This window comes from Danio aesculapii, chromosome 22, assembly GCF_903798145.1.
Source record: "Danio aesculapii chromosome 22, fDanAes4.1, whole genome shotgun sequence".
NCBI classification, from domain to species: Eukaryota; Metazoa; Chordata; class Actinopteri; order Cypriniformes; family Danionidae; genus Danio; species Danio aesculapii.
The window spans coordinates 2,769,242-2,788,100 of record NC_079456.1 but is presented as its reverse complement, the minus strand read 5'-3'; the positions used below and the strand labels follow the sequence as shown (position 1 = coordinate 2,788,100).

Genomic DNA, 18,859 nt, shown 5'->3' with positions numbered 1-18,859 from the left:
TTCCTATTAATCACATCTCGTACTTTATACTTGTATAATGTCAACAGTAGTTTATTAAATCTAAATAATCTAGATAATCAAAGACACGAATCTGTGTATAGTAACCCATTTCACTTCACATTTATGGTTATTTACATTTATATTTTCTTAAATCAAAAATATTCATTCATAACATTATCAATTACAGGGTCGTGCTTTATATAATTAAATCATTTTATTGTTAATGAACAGTAAAACCGATGAATCCTTGGTGAGCTAAGTGAGATTATAAAGTACACTGCCGTTCCATTTTAAGTAGTACCCGACTTGTGTCCTTGAGTCCTTGGTAGTTTGTTCTTCAAAGTGTGAACTTAGCCAGTCTGAACTTCCAAGGACGCAAGTCCGAACTTTGCGAACTTGGTATTGAGAAACAGCCTTGGTTATTTTATATTCTTTGGCTAAAATAAGTTACAGGGGCAACACAGTGGTGCAGTAGGTAGTGCTGTCGCCTCACAGCAAGAAGGTCGCTGGTTCGAGCCTCGGCTGGGTCGGTTGGCGTTTCTGAGGGGAGTTTGCATGTTCTCCCTGCATTCGTGTGGGTTTCCTCCGGGTGCTCCGGTTTCCCCCACAGTCCAAAGACATGTGGTATAGGTGAATTGGGTAAGATAAATTGTCCGTAGTGTATGTGTGTGAATGAGTGTGTATGGATGTTTCCCAGAGATGCGGCTGAAAGGGCATCCGCTGTGTAAAACATGTGCTGGATAAGTTGGCGGTTCATTCCACTGTGGCGACTCCGAATTAAGAAAGGGACTAAGCCGAAAAGAAAATTAATGAATTAAAGTTACTATAGTGATTTATTACTTGCAGCTAGCAGGCTAATAACCAGGCTAAGATTAATTCTAGTCATCTATATGTTAGCTGCTATATGGAAAAAAGTACTAAAACTGATGAAGTGTTTAAATATTAACAACCTCACTGTTGTTCAGTCTCATTAATGAAGAGTAATGAATAAACACAAACCTATTAGTTCTTCAGTCTCTTCCTGTTTAATTCTGCAGGGTTCTGGATCACTCATCTTCTCACTGTCCTTCAATAAACTCTGTCTTTGTCTTTCACTGATGGAGGCAGAGCTTCAGGAGAAGAAACAGAGAAATCTGATTCATTTACACTGATTGAGGAAATAAAACATGTTATAATGTTGAACCTTGTAGGAGATACAATATGTGATTATTTAATTTGCTCAAGTCAACACCAATAACATTAACTAAATGTGGCAATTTGAAGATCAGAAGACATCAGTATAATGAATGAGGTAATAAAAGAAGCTATTGACATGACATAAAGAGGATTTCAGCGGCTCTGATAATAATAAAAAATGAGCCTCAGACTATAAACACTCATTAATCAGCCATTCAGGATCAGCAGCAGATCAGCTCATTTTAAACTCGGTGTTTGCAGCATGAACTAATTACCATTTTATAATAAGACAAAGAGCCCCACAAACTATTTTTCTGCAACAAAATAAACATTAATGCTGCAGTAGATTGCCATTTTCCCCTTCACATATCATATTTCGCCATATAACAAACAGGAACGTGGAAAAACTCAAACACACCAACACAAATAAGTTACGGAGGTCATATTTTCCTCACAGAGCTCCTCTCTGCCTGCTGTATTGTTTTGGTCAGCAGACACACAGATAGAGGTGAACTCAATGCAGAAACTAGTCGCAGATTGTCGCTTTAATAAACTGTAAAGTGTGTTTCATTGTTGTGTAAACACGAGAACCGACTCACCTCAGCTCTGAAGACTCGACGCTGAATGAACGCGTCAGTGACGACGTCATCGCTGAGAGGCGGGAACAACGGCGGATCATAAAAAAAACACCACCACCTTACTCACTCATGTCTGAGGTGAAATCCTGTTATTAGGCACTTAAAAACGTTGCTTATATAATAAATAAACCAATATAAAACAAAAACTATAACAAATTATATAGTAGCACAAATTAGGAAAATGTAAATTATATAACATAAATTATATAAATTATAAACCTAATGTTATTATATTGTTTAATATACTGGAGACATGTTTAAAACCCAATCTAGATTGTAATCTGGGAGGATATGATTGACTGTGTCATGTAATTGAGGGAGGATGAATAACATTTATCAGAAAAAAAGTATTGCTTTTAGAGAACTGGGTGTAGGAAATGAGCAAGAATATATCACCGTAGAGATTTATTATTTAGTTAAATGTGAAATTTAAGTGGAAGTTTCTAAAAAAGGTATGAATGAAGGAAAATAAAGAAGTTATTTATGGGGAGTATGATGCACAGAACACTCTGAGGAGATTCAAAAACAGACATAAATGGAGAAATAATTGAAGACATATTGGAGGAAAAATATAAACTCTGGAAAAGGGACAAAGCTTAAACTACAGTTAAACTTACAATTTTAAAAAGATTACTGTGACAATGAAAAAGAGTTATGGGATACTCTTAAAACACTTCGGTGGACACACTTATTGAATATCTTTTAGGCTTAAAGTGTTTATTCTTTGCGATTATGCAACAGTGGAGTCACAGCAGTGAATATTGCACTGCATTGCAGGAGATGTGAGTATTCAGATGTAAATTATAAGGCGGGGTTATATCTGCAGGATTAATCAAAGGCGAACTTCATCTGCATTTTGGCAGGATAATTGGCTCTGTAAACCTCCAGCGGCTGTTTTCAGATTGATCAGCGTTTACTGCAGACCCATAGTTCACTAACAAGCTACGCAAACATGTTACAGACTGTACCATAAAGCTGAGAACCGGGGCGGGGTGAAATTACGGGTGTTTTCCAGGAGACCCGAACACATGTGAAAATACCACATTTAACCACTATGTGCTCTTGGGGTGTTTTTAATCCAGTCTGGGCTGATTTTGAGGATTATTTTGGCCACAACTGTCTCTGTTTCAGCAAATGGAATGATTTTTGGTGATGAATCATATTTTTGACATATTTTGGGAAAAGGCTTTGAATTTTTAAAAAGCTCAACAATACACTCAAATTTACTACCCTTTGGTTATGTTGGTGGCTGTTTTTGCCCCATTGATTTCCATTACAATGAGATGTTTTAATAGCAAATCCCTGACACCATGTTATCATGTATTCTAGATGGTTGTATGGTGGACAGTGACGGGGGTACAGAATTTCTGGTTATGGTTGACTGGATCACCCGTCAATCGAACTGCTGTCAGTTGTGAATTAAATGTTCACGAAACCCTTTATTTTGAGATTTTATCAGACTTGTGTGTGTTGAGCGTCAGCTAAGACAGCGTTAGCACCTGTCAGAGTTAATTGTGAGGAAAACTGGATAATTTTGTCAGCTAATTTGATCTTCTGGGTTTAAAATAATTTTTGGGGGCGGGATCAAAATCGGTGACGTATCGCGAATCTGCTAGTGAAGTGATGATACATCGGTTTCTCATTATTATTCATAGCTGAGTTTTCTTATCCAATGAGAAGACCCTGCTTCTTAATTATTCATGAGAGCACGTGCTTTCCGAAGGCAAGGCAAACATCCGAAGGCAAGGTGTTGCCAATTTAGCGACTTAGTCGATATATTTACAGACAAATTTTCAAATAAGCGACTAGCGACAAATCTAGCGACTTTTTTTGTGTTGCTGGAGATTTTTATAGACTGTCATGTGCCTGTACTGTACCGTTCTTGGAGACTGTTGTTTTGTGTTTACCTTATGATTAAAGTTGTTGCACGTCCGCCGGTTCCTGCCTCAAAATGAGCGAATTTGAGCCACTTGTACGTTAAGGTAGCGTTCAAAAAAAACAAAACACCAGCAAAGGAGCTCGACACAGAAAAACATAGACATCTACTGCCAGCTAGTGTTTCCCGTACTGTACCGTTCTTACTCTTCTCATTGAGCTGCGGGTGATGCCGTCGAGCCCTTCCCTGCCTCAGAGCACTGACAGGCGGCCCAATCATCGTACAGCAGTCTCTCCCACCTGCAGCCTGAGAGCAGATCACTCCTCTGCATACCGACGGCAAATGATTCAGCACAGGAAGTGTGAGGTATTTCCACTGCACAGTCAAACCGATCTGTTTCTCCTTTATCTATTTAATTGAACCGTTTATTATTTTCTTGTTCACAATCACAAATATTTTAGTGACAGAAATCTGATGTTTATGAATACAGTGGAGAGTTTTCAGGAAGGTAAATATCAGTAGCTATGTTTCCAACCAAAAATGCTAATTAAATTTATGCGCACAACTGGATTATCGCATGAAAGACGTGCAAATAAAGCAGCGATTCCATCCAACGAGTCAAAGCGAACAAAATCGTCACTTCCTGATTAACTGGCGCCAAATATCAACAGTAAAAATTTAATTTGCTGCGTTTAGAGAAGCTGTGTCAATCTTTTCTTCATTTATTAAATGACTTGCGCCTCTGAAGGTAATCCTGACACGCAGTGAACGCGCGGTGGCGTTTGAAGGCGTCAGATGCCAAGTACAGACGCTCTTGATTCTGTAGGTCATTAATAATATAAGAACACTAATACTGAAACAGTTCAGGCGTTTTAAAATGACCAAAACAACATTCAGATGTTTTACAGTGTGCTCAGCCTGCTGGTTTGTCCATTCACACAGATTTTCATCATCACATGATCTCTTATAACAAAATCACATGACCTTTTTTAATGCACATACTGGAATTTGTTCGGTAAAAGTGTTTCAATAGCAGTTATTTCGCATCTTTTCTTATCAAATAAAGTTTTTATCCTCAGTTATGTGCATGTTTTTATGCGCATCTCCAAAATACGCATGGAAATAGGTGGATGGAAACATAGCTAGTGATGTTTACTCTCTCTTAACATGAACACGAATAAAGCTTCTCCTGTGTATGAGCCTGAAAATGTTTCCTCAGCTCTGAAGCCCTCAAAAATGTTTTGTCGCATTGATCACATCTATGGTTTTTCTTTTCAGTATGGCGCAGCGTGTGTAAATTAAGGAGAAACGAAGCTCTGAAACTCTTCCCGCATTGAGCACATCTGTACGGTTTCTCTTCAGTGTGAGTCCTCTCATGTGCTTTCAGATGCCCTGATTGGCTGAATCTCTTGTCGCAGTGTGAACACTTGTACGGTCTGTCCCCAGTGTGGATCTTCTGGTGTCGTCTCAAGTCTCTAGCTCGAATAAAAGTCTTCTCACACTCAACGCACACAAACTCTCTCACACCAGTGTGGATTTGCTGATGCGAGTTTAAATCTCGTAAACGTTTAAAACTCTTTTCACACTCAGAGCACGAATAAGGTTTCTCCTGTGTATGAACGCTAAGATGGTACTTCAGATCTGAAGTCCTCAAGAATGTTTTGCCGCACTGATCACATCTGTGTGTTTTGTCTCCGGTGTGGATCAGCATGTGTTGATGAAGATGTGATGATTGCCTAAAGCTCATCCCACACACAGTACATATGAACGGTTTCTCTCCAGTGTGAATAATCTGGTGTTGTTTCAAGTCTCCAGATTTAATAAAAGTCTTCCCACACTCAAAGCACACAAACGCTCTCTCACCAGTGTGGATCTTCTGATGGCCTTTTAAATGTGACAGATATGTAAAACTCTTTCCACACTCGGAGCACGAATACGGCCTCTCGTTTGCATGAACTCTAAGGTGGATCTTCAGATCTGAAGGCCATGGAAATAATTTGCCGCATTGATCACACTTGTGTGGTTTCTCTCCAGTGTGCATCATCTCATGTCTTTTCAGGTGTCCTGAACGATTGAATCTCTTGCCGCAGTGTGAACACATGTAAGGTTTCTCTCCAATGTGGATCCTCATGTGCACGTTGAGGTCGTATTTCTGGCTGAAACTCCTTCCACACTGAGCGCAGGTGAAATCTTTCCTTTTTATTATAAAATTGTCTTTGACCTTTGTTTGAGTTTCAGTTTCACTTTTGACATGTTTCTCCTCATCTTCACTCAGTTCTTCACTCTCCTCCACCAGCACATCTGAAAATAAAGAGGTCATTTTTAAAATAAACGATGAAAGTAATGAGAGTTCCCAGATTGGTGGGTGAGAGGGTTTTATCCATGCTTCCATCATTAATTCTGTTACTGATCACGTGGTCTGTTAACAAATGCCACCAATGTACACTAATCCTGGCTATCTACATCAGGCTTGACATAGTGGCTCATTCTTATCCTGGATCAGCAAATGTGCAACTGAGTAAGCCAGGAGGACCTGATAAAGCTAGGTCAAGCTGCACTCTCTTATCCTGGCTTTCTTGATTCGACATTTGTGCAATACCCCTCTGGAAAAGTTTGACCAATCAAAACGTTAGAAAACACAAACCTATTAGTTCTTCAGTCTCTTCCTGTTTAATTCTGCAGGGTTCTGGATCACTCATCTTCTCACTGTCCTTCAATAAACTCTGTCTTTGTCTTTCACTGATGGCGGCAGAGCTTCAGGAGAAGAAACAAGAGAAATCTGATTCATTTACACGGATTGAGGAAATAAAACATAGTATGGTGTTATATCTTATAGGTCAGGGGTTCTCAAACTTTTCAGCCCACAACCCCTAAAATAACAACACCAGTGACTCGTGACCCCCTCTACGCTCTGAGGTGGTTATAAGCATACAAATATTGCACACAATGGTGCACACACACCAATAGGAACTATATAAACATGCTTATTGACGACACAAAACAGCACAGGCACAAGGCTATTCTTGGTTTAATTTTTGGGACTTGGAGCCACTTGGAGATCGTCCTCCTTGTTCAGTCATGGCCTTTATTTCTATACTTCTGTATGTGAGTGTAACACGGGGAGTGACAGAGACAACTGAGGGGAGGATCCACGTGCAGGTTTATTGGGTAGTCAGGCAAGCAATGGTCAACACAGGTGCAAACAGATGTATAAAGGCAAATCCAGAATCATAGTAACTATAACAGGCGAGAGGTCGGAAGGCAGGCGGCAGACAGAAACAAAAATGCAAACAAAGCTAAGGTCAAAAACACGGAGAAACAAGAACAAGAAAACGCGTTGAATTGTCACTTTACAGATAAACAAGACTCAGCAACAGTGAGTGATTCTGTGCTGTTTATTTAGTGTGGAAATCAGTCCAGAAGCAGCATCAGCTGTGGGAGTCTAATCAGTGGAGACTTGGAGCAGATGTGTGTGTGGCATGACTGACTATGTAGTCCATAAATTGTAGTCCATGTGAATGTGAGTGCTTACCAGCGACCTCAGGTGGTTAGATCGCTGGTGATCATGACAGTGAGTGCTGTAAAGGTGTCAGAGTTTACCATTGTACCAGAAAATCAATCTGCTGCAACTAACGCTATTGCTGTGATGTTAATCTAGCATAATAACCTCAGGGGTCGCAATCCAGTGGGAAAAAAAAATTGAAAGGCTGATGACTTTTTATTTGCATTTGTTTTAGGTAACTTTTAAATATTAAGTATACATAAAATATATTTAAAGTAAAAAACATTTGTATATTCTGCAGGTTGTGGATAAAATATAATAATTCTAATAGTTTAATAAAATATATGAGATCTTTGGAAATCACCAAGTGACCCCCCAGGGGGTCCAGAGCCCCACTTTGAGAACTACTGTTATAGGTGACACAATATGTAACAGAGTTAGTTGTAAGGTGTTCCACAGTAAGGCGTTTCTGTATTATAATGACATTTTTTGGGGACGCAGTAATGTAACGAATTACAATTAAAATTTATGAAATTTGATTACAGTTACTAAACTCAGTGTAATTGTGTTACAAATATAGTCTTTAAATGAAAAAAAAATCTATTTTTAAATCACGTTTTCTGCTGCAAGATCAGTTAATGAGCATTCACTTTTAAATAGCTGGAGAACGCGAGCTGAAATGGTTGTTGACGAAAGTGGCTGCTGCTTCAAGTGGAAATACTGACATTACTTTGATTTCATTGAGCGTAAAACTAAAATATTGCTGTCAGTCTATGTCCAGTCTCTAAAGAACTTTCCACTGCTTTTAACTCGACCAGCAACTTGTTCAAGCACTTGAACAGAAAGCATTCCACAATATTACTAGTCACCAAAGAAGACACCGGCGCCCAAAAACACGGTGGCCCAACTCAGCATAAGGTATATTCTGAATGTGAAGGGAAGCGTAGCTGCTTACGGAGCCATTCACATATCATGTCTTTTTGTGTGCGCAAGTTTGTTATATCCAATGGAAACACGCGGATAGCGCACCCTCGCATTTACCAGGCCCACCAAGTTGAAAACCGCAGGTCACAAAACAAGAACTGACCAATCAGCTTCATACTTTGTATGAATCATACACATTTCGGTATAGATACAACAGATGTCAGTGGTTACAGGTATCCAGTGTTTTTTCTAAACGTCTTTAAAAAAATAAGGCAAACAGAATTGGAACAAGTGAATGATGAGAGTATGTTTTTCTGTAAATATTAAATTACTTTTAATTACTATTAACTTGAAGAGCTGCAGTTTTAGTATTTTTATAGCTTTTTTAAAGTAACTTCATTAATCTGATTACTTTTTACATTAAGCTATTAGTAATGTAATCAAATTACAATTTTCTTTAGTAGTCAATAATTTGAAATCTATTACTTTTTAAAAGTAACTTACCCAACACTTTTAGGTAATTTGCTAACTCAGCTGACACCAATAAATGTGCCAATGTGTAGCTCTAAAGATATCAGTAATATGAATGAGAGAAAAACAAAACTGATATATATATATATATATATATATATATATATATATATATATATACATACATATATATATATATACATACACACATATATACATATACATACACACACACACACATATATATATATACACATATACACACACACACACATATATATACACATATACACACATATTTATTATAATAACTTGTTTTGCAAGCAGTATTAGCACAGAAACTGGGAAAATAAAAAACAATTAGAAAACAAACAGCTCTACAAACGATTACTTTTATGTTTTCTACATCGAAGTTAATATACAAGCTAAATAACAAACAAACTCACAAAGTAAAACTCAAACACTAGGCTAATATTATCCTCTCAGAGCTGCTCTCTGCCTGCTGTATTGTTTTGGTCAGCAGACACACAGATAGAGGTGAACTCAATGCAGAAACTAGTCGCAGATTGTCGCTTTAATAAACTGTAAAGTGTGTTTTATTGTTGTGTAAACACGAGAAAAAGCGTCAACGACTCACCTCAGCTCTGAAAACTCGACGCTGAATGAACGCGTCATTGACGACGTCATCGCCGATAGGCGGGAACAATGGCGGATCATAAAAAAAAAAAAAATTGCTAATGTAGACAAAAAATCCTGTTATTAGGCACCTTAAAAACGTTGCTTATATATAATAAACAAAACAATATAAAACAAAAACTATAACAAATTAGTAAAACCGTTTTTTAAATGCTAAACCTGATGTTATGTATTATCCGAGTGACATGTCTAATCTGGGAGGATATGATTGATTGTGTCAGATGTAATCGGTGGAGGTTGGATAACATTTATTAGAGAAAGTATTGCTTTTAGAGAACTGGATGTAGAAAATGAGCAAAACTATATCACTGTAGAGATTTGGATTTATTATTTAGATGCAAGTATGTATTGGAGGAAAATGAAGTTATTTATGAGGAATTTGATGCACATATTACTCTGGGGAGAACATACCAAAGCAGACATAAATAGAGAAATAATTAAAGACCTATTGGAGGAAAAAGATGTTTAAATGATGGAAGAGGGACAAAGCTAGATGTACATGCACACTGTCATACTGAATATCACCACAGTAAGTTCAGTTATAACTCTTAAGCTGATCATATTGAGCAGAACTCAAACTCAACGAGTTATGAATGAATTAACCCTAATGTCTTAAGTTTTAATTAATCTAGTTTCATTCTGTGCTTTCAGTATCCCATTATTACACATTCCTGAGTAAAACAGAACAATTGTGTAACCAGTAAAGCCACTTAACTGTAAATACTTTCATATAAATATGTTCATTTATTTGTACAGTTAAAAACGTCCACAATGCACATAAACCATGTAGATGTATAACTTAAGATTTTTATTGTTTACTTTATTTTCCACTTATTTAAATGTCCTTCTGTGTTCTTGTGTTGATGTGCACCCTGCATGTACCCTGAGCTCCTAAAAAACACACAAAATCCCTTGTGTGTTTCTGCACACTTGGCAAAATCAAGCTGATTCTGATTGATCTGTTTTCACAGTTGAGGTGTTGACAATTATAGGGGCGGGACAAATACATCGACCAATGACTGAAAAACAAAGGAGAGGTTAATATTACCGTTTGGTACATTTTACATTCACTAATTGTCATTATGTTCACCACTGTCATGGATTCCAAAGCAACCAAATCGTCTCAGCTGGAACAATTGTGTGCTACTAAAGCGCCACCAACTGGACATGTTTAGAAAAGCGCCTGACATTTTGAAAATCTTTTCACTTTGGTTAATATCTTTTAAGCATAAAGTGATGTTTATTGTGCGATTATGAAACAGTGGAGTCAGAGCAGTGAATATTGAACAGCATTGCAGGAGATGTGATTATTCAGCTGTAATTAAAAGGCGGGGTTAGCACTGCATGATTAATCAAAGGCGATCTACATGCGCATTCGGATAACTCTTCAGCAGTTTTCAGATTGAGCAGCTTTACTGCACAGACCCATAGTTCGTTGACAAGCTACGCTAAAGATCATGGACGATTTAATCGATGCGATTCTGGAATTGAAAACACTCGTTTTGAGATCTAACAGCTGTTTGCGGTTATTCTCAGTGATCTACGGCAGTGGTCCGGGTTTCGGGCGGCTGCTGCGATTGGATACTATACCAAAGTTGGCAACCTGGGGGTGTTACAGACAGTACGAAAAAGCTGAGGACCGGGCGCGGGGTGAAATTACAGGAGTTTTTTTTAGAGAAATAACAAAACGGGAGGGTGGTGGGAGATAGGTCTGAAATACGAGAAACTCGCTGGAAAAAACGTTGGTTGGCAAGTATGAGCATGACGCACTCACGCATTCCAGACACACCCAGTTGAATGAATGCCATGAGTGCACCGTGAGTCATGTGACAAGAACTGCTCGCTGTTTGCCGTTAGAACTGTTTGCCATTATGTTGTATATTATGTATATAAGTTGTTTATGTTTTCTAATTCTATTTTTATAGTTAAGAAAATAAGTTACATTTATTTGTGAATACATTTTTTCTTTTATTTATTTGTATGTAATGGTTGACTGCCCGTAAGGTTCTTGCTTCCTGTAAGCAAACAATCGGCAAACATGAACTGTTTGCATGTTAGCATAAATGGATGTATTAAATGCAATGGACTTGAACACAGGGGCGATTTTAGGATATTCATTTTAGGGGGGCTCAGCTCCTTATGAGGTAAGAAATAAATAAATTATATATATATATATATATATATATATATATATATATATATATATATATATATATATATATATATATATGCCTAATATTACATTTATAAGTAATAATTTAATAGTAATACAATAATTTAATTTGACTAATATGGTAAGGTTGTATGCTAAACTAGCACTCTATTATATAGACAAGCATAGCAATTTGAGTTCTGAATAAGCCAAATAGGCTCAACATGCCCGTTTACTAGTACAATGCATTAAATATATATTTAATTAAATAAATATTATTAATTAAATGTTTCCATGTATTAAATAAATAAAACTGCCACTTTTCTAATTAAATGGCATAAATATAAATATTTGTTTAAACCTACAGGCTAATTCACACATGTAACAATCTGAGTCATAATAATAAATAATAAATATATATTTTAATACAAGACAACACATGATGTTTCTATTCTGTGACCCTGACAGTTAAAATGAGTACATTCACTAAATGTTTCTGTCATTGTGTTTAATCTTTTCTGTGCAAGACTGTATGGTATTGACCTTATTCTTCGATGCGGAAGTGCGCTGGTTTGTGCGATTGTTTTAGAACTTCCGATTCAGTTGCCTATGGGAGAAATGACTAGGAATAATAAACGGCAGAAAACGGTCAAACTACTGGCTCTACACGCAAGTGTTTTCATGACTATACAGACAAAGTAGAATAATATAATAAGAAAACGTCAGTTTGCAACATCAAGCAGCAAAACGAGCTGTTTTTAACGTTTAAAAATGAATGGAAGTGAATGAGACCGGAAGTTTCGAGCCAAAAAGATTTCAATAGCTGCAATATCTGCACAGCTGTGGTTCGCTGATCAAATGGAAAACAAAATACGGGGAGGAGACAAATTCTGCCGCTGTTTTCATTTCAAATTTAAAGAGGACTGAGGCGATAATTTAGTGTATAGTTTAGGAGCTAATCGCAAAAATTTTAGGGGGATGAGCTACAGCCCCCCTAAAATAAGCCTAGCAATGCCCATGCTTGAACAAGAGATTGAAAGAGTATTCATACAGCATGCAGTCGACGAGGTATTGTGCTTTATATTAGTATTTTGTGTTTGAAGTTTCTAAGGTTTGTTTGTTTACATTTGTTTTGTATTTATTCTTTAGTTTTTCACGGTGGATTTGGGGGAAAAGCCATCAAATAAACCAGTATTACGGAAACCACTTGTGCTTCAGCTTGGAATATACACATTTCGGTTGACTGATTATCTCAGACAAACAACGAGCACCCAAACACTGCAGTCCTTTTTAATTTCTCCATAATAAAAACTTGTATCAGAGTGACAGCAATGTTTTGTCAGCTTGTCATCCTCTGAGAAACCGGTTGATGATTGGGGATGTTTTCATCCAGTCCGGGCTGATTTGGAGGCTTAATTTGGCCACAGCTTCCTCTGTGTGTCAGCAAATGGAATGATTTTTGTTGACGAATCTTATTTTTTGGCATATTTTGGGAAAAAATGCTTGGAATTGTTCTAAAACTCAACGATACACTCAAACTGATTCCCCTTTGGTTATGTTGGGGGCTGTTTTTCCTGCATTGACTTCCATTATAATGACATTTTTTGATTGCAAAGTCTATGATAGCATATCATGCATTCTTGATTATTGGTGGTTTTCCCTATTGGGAGGGTAAAATTAGTCATTTTTACTGTTGATCATCTGTTGCAGTCAGAAAAAAAGCTTCTGGCTTTTACATAGAGCAGGGGTCACCAATCTCGGTCCTGGAGGGCCGGTGTCCCTGCAGGGTTTAGCTCCAACTTGCCTCAACACACCTGGCTGGGTGTTTCAAGTACACCTAGTAAGACCTTGATTAGCTTGTTCAGGTGTGTTTGATTAGGGTTGGAGCTAAAATCTGCAGGACACCGGCCCTCCAGGAACAAGTTTGGTGACCACTGACATATAGTATAGTGTGTGTGAGACATTGTGCATGAGACACTAGCATGTGCACGAGAATTGAAGCTTTTGCTGAGCCCTAGGCAGGGATTATGCTAACCTACACACGTTTAACCGTGATATCTGGTGTTTGTGAATACAGAGGAGAGTTTTCAAGAAGGCGAATTTCATTAATGTGTGAAAGTCTTAAAGAATGACTAAGGTTTCTCCTTTGTATGAACTCTAAGATGGTCCTTCAGATGTGTAGCCCTCAAAAATGTTTTGCCGCACTGATCACATCTGTGTGGTTTCACTCCAGAGTGGATCTTTATGTGTGATTTTAGACATCCTAAATCCCTAAATGCTTTGTTGCAGTGCGAACACACATGAGGTCTCTCTGCAGTGTGAGTCATCTGGTGTCGTTTCAAGTCTCGAGCTGTGATAAAACTCTTCTCACACTCAAAGCACACATGCTCCCTCACGCCAGTGTGGATCTGCTGATGTACATTTAAATATGCCAGCCGTGTAAAACTCTTTCCACACTCAGAGCATGAATACGGCTTCTCCTTTGTATGAACTCTAAGATGTTTCTGCAACTCGTAAGGCCTCAGAAATGTCTTGCCGCACTGATCACATCTGTGTTTTTTCTCTCCGGTGTGGATCAGCATGTGCTGATGAAGGTTTGATAATTGCGTGAAGCTCTTCCCACATTGAATACACGTGAACGGTTTCTCTCCAGTGTGCGTCATCTCATGTACTTTCAGTACACTTAAGTGACCGAATCTCTTGTCGCAGTGTGAACACACGTACTGTTTCTCTCCAGTGTGAATCATCTGGTGCAATCTCAAGTGTGCAGCTGTAATAAAACTCTTCCCACACTCAGAGCAGACAAACTCTTTCACACCACTGTGGATCTTCTGATGTCTCCTTAAACTTGACCGTCGTGTAAAACTCTTTCCACACTCAGAGCATGAAGGTTTCTCCTTTGTATGAACTCTAAGATGCTCCTTCAGCTCTGAAACTATATAAAACAACTTGCTGCACTGATCACATTTGTGCGGTCTCTCCCCAGGGTGGATCCTCATGTGTTTATTAAGGTATGGTAGTTGTGTGAAACTCTTCCCGCACTGAGTACATGTGAACGGTTTCTCTCCAGTGTGAGTCCTCACGTGACCCTTGAGATCGTAATTGCGCCTGAAACTCTTTCCGCACTGAGTGCAGGTCAAACCTTTTACAGCTGATCTTTTCATTGAAAAGCTACGTTCAATCTTTGTGCGAGTTTCTTCTTCACTTCTGACATGATGTTTCTCCTCATCTTCGCTCTCCTCCTTCACCATCACGTCTGAAAAAGAAGTCAAGCCAAGCTTCATTGTCATTCTGCTACATGTGTGGGCATACAGTAGAACAAAATGGTGTCTCTCACTGGACAACAGTGCTACATACAATGTATAACCAGATCAGCAGACACGCGCTTACTTAAGATGCAATGGCCCGTTTCCACTGAGTGGTACGGTACGGTTCGGTTTGGTACGCTTTTATGGCCGTTTCCACTGTCAAAAAGCGTACCAAACCGAACCGAACCGTACCACTTTTCCGGCACCCTTTCGAAAGGGTACCAAACACGAGAAAGGGTACCAAAAGGCGGAGCCACACGCGCAGCTGAACGCTATTGGTTTACAGAGGTACGTCATTCGCTTACGCAACAAGCCAGAATGAAAACAAAAAACCCGCCATGTTTGAAATACACAGCGAGAGATTTTAGCGGAATGATTTATACATATAATAACGAGCCATGGTCGATCTGGGCTCAAACAAACCTTGTCGTCATCTTGATGAACAGCCACAAAGCCAAGAAGAAGAGCAGATTTACCCAGTGCCCCGTAGTTTTTTACGAGCCAGTCTGAGGCGCGAGCGGTTTCGCTTTCTTGCTAGCGCTCGAGCGCGTCTAACATTATATCAGAAATAACAAACTTCTTGAGCTGATGATAATAACCTGCGCTTGATTATTGACGTGCTTTTGAAACTCGATCCTGTCAGACGCTGACAAACGCGAGAGTGAAGCGTGAAGAAACAAAGGAGAAGCCGGGAAAAAAGGAGCACATTAAATATGGGCGAAATGTCTACTTTATGTAGTTCTTCTGTAGTTGGGAACATATCGGAGACTGTAAGGGGCTGTATGTGTTTATATATGTTCATTTATTTAGTTATTTAATATAATTACAGACGTTACAGTAGGCTGTTTCGCACTGTCATTGATCTGCAGTTATAATCAACTCATGTTCATTGAAAAGTTAGTAATAAACATTTCTACACAAGTATTTATGTGTAAAGCATCTGTGTTGTGAGAAGCGCTTCTCATATGATATGTGAGCGACCTGTACAGCTTTATTGTAGACATTTCCTCGAGCTAGAATGACGTCGACTGAAACTTTCTGTCATGCACCACGCCCACCAAAAGGGTACCCTTGTTAGAGGAAACGCAAGCCTGATAAAGGTGACCCGTACCAAACCGAACCGTACCGTACCGTACCAGTCAGTGGAAACGAGCCACAAGATTTTCACACAGTTAGGTCGATCTGCATGTTCTAATGGCCCGTTTCCACTGAGAGGTACAGGTCGGTATGGGTCACCTTTATCAGGCTTGCATTTCCACTGCGAAATGGATACCCTTTTGGTGGGTGTGGTGTAACACAGAAAGGTTCAGATGATGTCATTTTCACTTGAGGAAATGTCTACAGTAAAGCTAAACAGGTCGTTCACATGTCATGTGAGAAGCATTCCCGCATTCCCACAACACAGATCCTTTACATAAGGAATCACCAATCTCGGTCCTGGAGGGCCGGTGTCCCTGCAAAATTTAGCTCCAACTTGCCTTAACACACCTGCCTGGATGTTTCAAGTACACCTAGTAAGACCTTGATTAGCTTGTTCAGGTGTGTTTGATTAGAGTTGGAGCTAAAATCTGTAGGGCACCGGCCCTCCAGGAACAAGATTGGTGACCCCTGCTTTACATAAATACTTGTGTATAAATGTTCATTACTAATCTTTCTATGAACATGATTTGATCATAAATGCAGATCAATGACAGTGCGAAACAGCCTACTGTAACGTCTGCAGTTATATAAAATAAATAAATAAATGAACATATATGAATTAGAGCTGCACAATTAATCGAAAAAAGATCGCGATCTCAATTCGACCCCCTAGACGATCTTAATCCAGCATTTCTACGATTCTGCCAATCATATTTTCAAGTTCAGGAGAGAAGAAAAGGCGGCCGCACAAGTTCACATTGTTTTACATACGTTGTTCAGCAGCGTTGACACCAATGGTGTTGAAAGAGTCACATACTGTATTTATAAGGTATATTTCACCCAAAAATGCCATTTCTGTCATCATATAATGATATATTCGCGACCACGAAATCACACATGACATGAGCTGCTGACCGTGGCCTGTTACCACAGAGAGGGCGGGCGTATGCCTGTTAATAAAGTCTACTTTAGTGAACAGAGCCTGCATAGGCTGTGAGTAACAGGTAATAAAGTTGTAAATAACGTTCAGTTTGTGGAACAGAGTAATTGTTTGAGAGCCTGCAGGAAGGATGAACCGCACTTAGCAGTGAAAATGAAACCGAAAGTGCCGGAAGGGCATCCGCTGCGTAAAACATATGCTGGATAAGTTGGTCATTCCGTTGTGGCGACCCCTGATTAATAAAGAAACTAAGCCGAAGGAAAATTAATGAATGAATATATGCATATTTTTGAGGTGGAACAGTGGCTCAGTGTTCAACACTATGGCCTCACAGCAAGAAGGTCGCTGGTTCGAGTCCAGACTGGGCCAGGTAGCTTTTCCATGTGGAGTTTGCATGTTCTCCCTGTGTTGGCGTGGGTTTCCTCCGGGTGCTCCGGTTACCCCCACAGTCCAAACACATGCACTACAGGGGAATTGATAAACTAAATTGGCCTTAGTGTATAAGTGTGTGTTAATGAGTGTGTATGGGTGTTTCCCAGTGCTGGGAAAAGGCATCCGCTGCAAAAAACCTGCTGGATAAGTTGGCCGTTCACACCACTGTGGTGACCCCTGATAAATAAAGGAACTAAGCTGAAAAGAAAATGAATGAAAGAATATATGCTTATTTTGTGAGGTGGCACAGTGGTCAGCACTATGGCCTCACAGCAAGAAGGTTGCTGGTTCGAGCCCCAGCTGGGCCGGATAGTTTTTCCTTGTGGAGTTTGCATGTTTTCCTCGTGTTGGGGGGTTTCCTTCAGTTTCCCCCACAGTTCAAACACATGTGCTTTAGGGAAATTGCTGAACTAAATTGGCTGTAGTGTGTGAGTGAATGAGTGTATATGGGTGTTTCCCAGTGCTGGGTTGCAACTGGAATGGCATCCGCTGCTTGAACCATGTGCCGGATAAGTTGGTGGTTCATTCCGCTGTGGCGACCAATTATAAGTAGGTTAATGTGGCTGCATCCAGCCGTTTTGTCACAGCTCAGATTAATGTTTTGTGTCTAATTGAGTAGATTTGTGGCGAGTAGCTGTATAATAAGTCGGATTATTTAAATAAATGTACTCTTTAATTATACTTGATTTACATAAAGCGATAGGTTTACTTAAGGTGGGTCCCATATTCTAAACTCAAAAATTAAAATAAATAATAGTTAATATAAAAAAGTAATAAAAGTCATGAAGCACTTCAGTCTCATTAATGAAGAGTAATGAATAAACACAAACCTATTAGTTCTTCAGTCTCTTCCTCTTTAATTCTGCAGGGTTCTGGATCACTCATCTTCTCACTGTCCTTCAATAAACTCTGTCTTTGTCTTTCACTGATGACAGCAGAGCTTCAGGAGAATAAACAGAGAAGACTTTAAACACTAATTAAACAGCAGATCAGCTCATTTTAAACTGAGTGTTCGGAGGATGAGGTACTATTAGGGATGAGCAATCAATCGAAATTTAGTTTCAATTTTGGTTTCTAACAATTATGCAAAAACATTAATGAAGATTAAATGATTATTGCATCATATATATTTCCAGTTGTACAGATTTGTTGCTCTGCAAAGCTCAGTTTCATGTGAACATTGCTGAAAGCATGTAATGTAAAGTACCTTTTGCAGCACGGGATGTGCAACATTCCTTGATGAACCAAATCATTCCTGTTTTTAAAAGTGCAAAAGAGCGCATGTTTTTTTCCTTACAGTGAAGATCCTTAAAGCACAGTTTGTTTCATTTTTATTATAAATATTTTTAAGAGGTTTTCACCTTTATTAACAGGACAGTGGAGATTTACAGACAGGAAAGTGTGAGGAGCAGAGATAGGGGAAGTATTGGCAAAGGACCTCAAGTCGGGTATCGAACTCGGGTCGCCGCAAGCACCTGGGTGCTATGTGTCGACGCACTAACCACTAGGCTATTGGCGCCAACCTGTTTGTTTTATATAAGTATACTTATTTCCCTTTCCTTATTTACAGGGAGGAGAATAACTGTATATACACAGCAAAAGTC

The 18,859-nt window shown here is 38.9% G+C and overlaps 2 protein-coding genes across 3 annotated transcripts in view; both read right to left on the bottom strand.

The window, feature by feature from the left end:
* Window positions 1–18,192, bottom strand: part of LOC130215600 (zinc finger protein OZF-like) — a 110,730-nt gene extending 92,538 nt beyond the window's left edge. The window contains exons 1-2 of one of the 2 annotated variants that reach the window (XM_056447446.1): window positions 18,086–18,192; window positions 11,520–14,691 (exon numbers count right to left, since the gene is read on the bottom strand). In XM_056447446.1, the coding sequence (XP_056303421.1) occupies window positions 13,568–14,691; window positions 18,086–18,140 (1,179 nt within the window). In that variant the 5' untranslated portion in view covers window positions 18,141–18,192 and the 3' untranslated portion in view covers window positions 11,520–13,567. Of the gene's footprint in view, window positions 1–11,519; window positions 14,692–18,085 lie in introns of those variants that run through there. The other variant, XM_056447445.1, reaches the window with a different exon arrangement.
* Window positions 3,658–6,466, bottom strand: LOC130215606 (zinc finger protein 239-like). The gene is made up of 2 exons (XM_056447453.1): window positions 6,335–6,466; window positions 3,658–5,991 (listed from the first exon to the last, which is right to left on the bottom strand). The coding sequence occupies exons 1-2, from the start codon at window positions 6,387–6,389 to the stop codon at window positions 4,853–4,855; spliced, it is 1,194 nt and encodes a 397-aa protein (XP_056303428.1). The 5' UTR covers window positions 6,390–6,466; the 3' UTR covers window positions 3,658–4,852.
* Window positions 18,193–18,859: the final 667 nt, after the last annotated feature.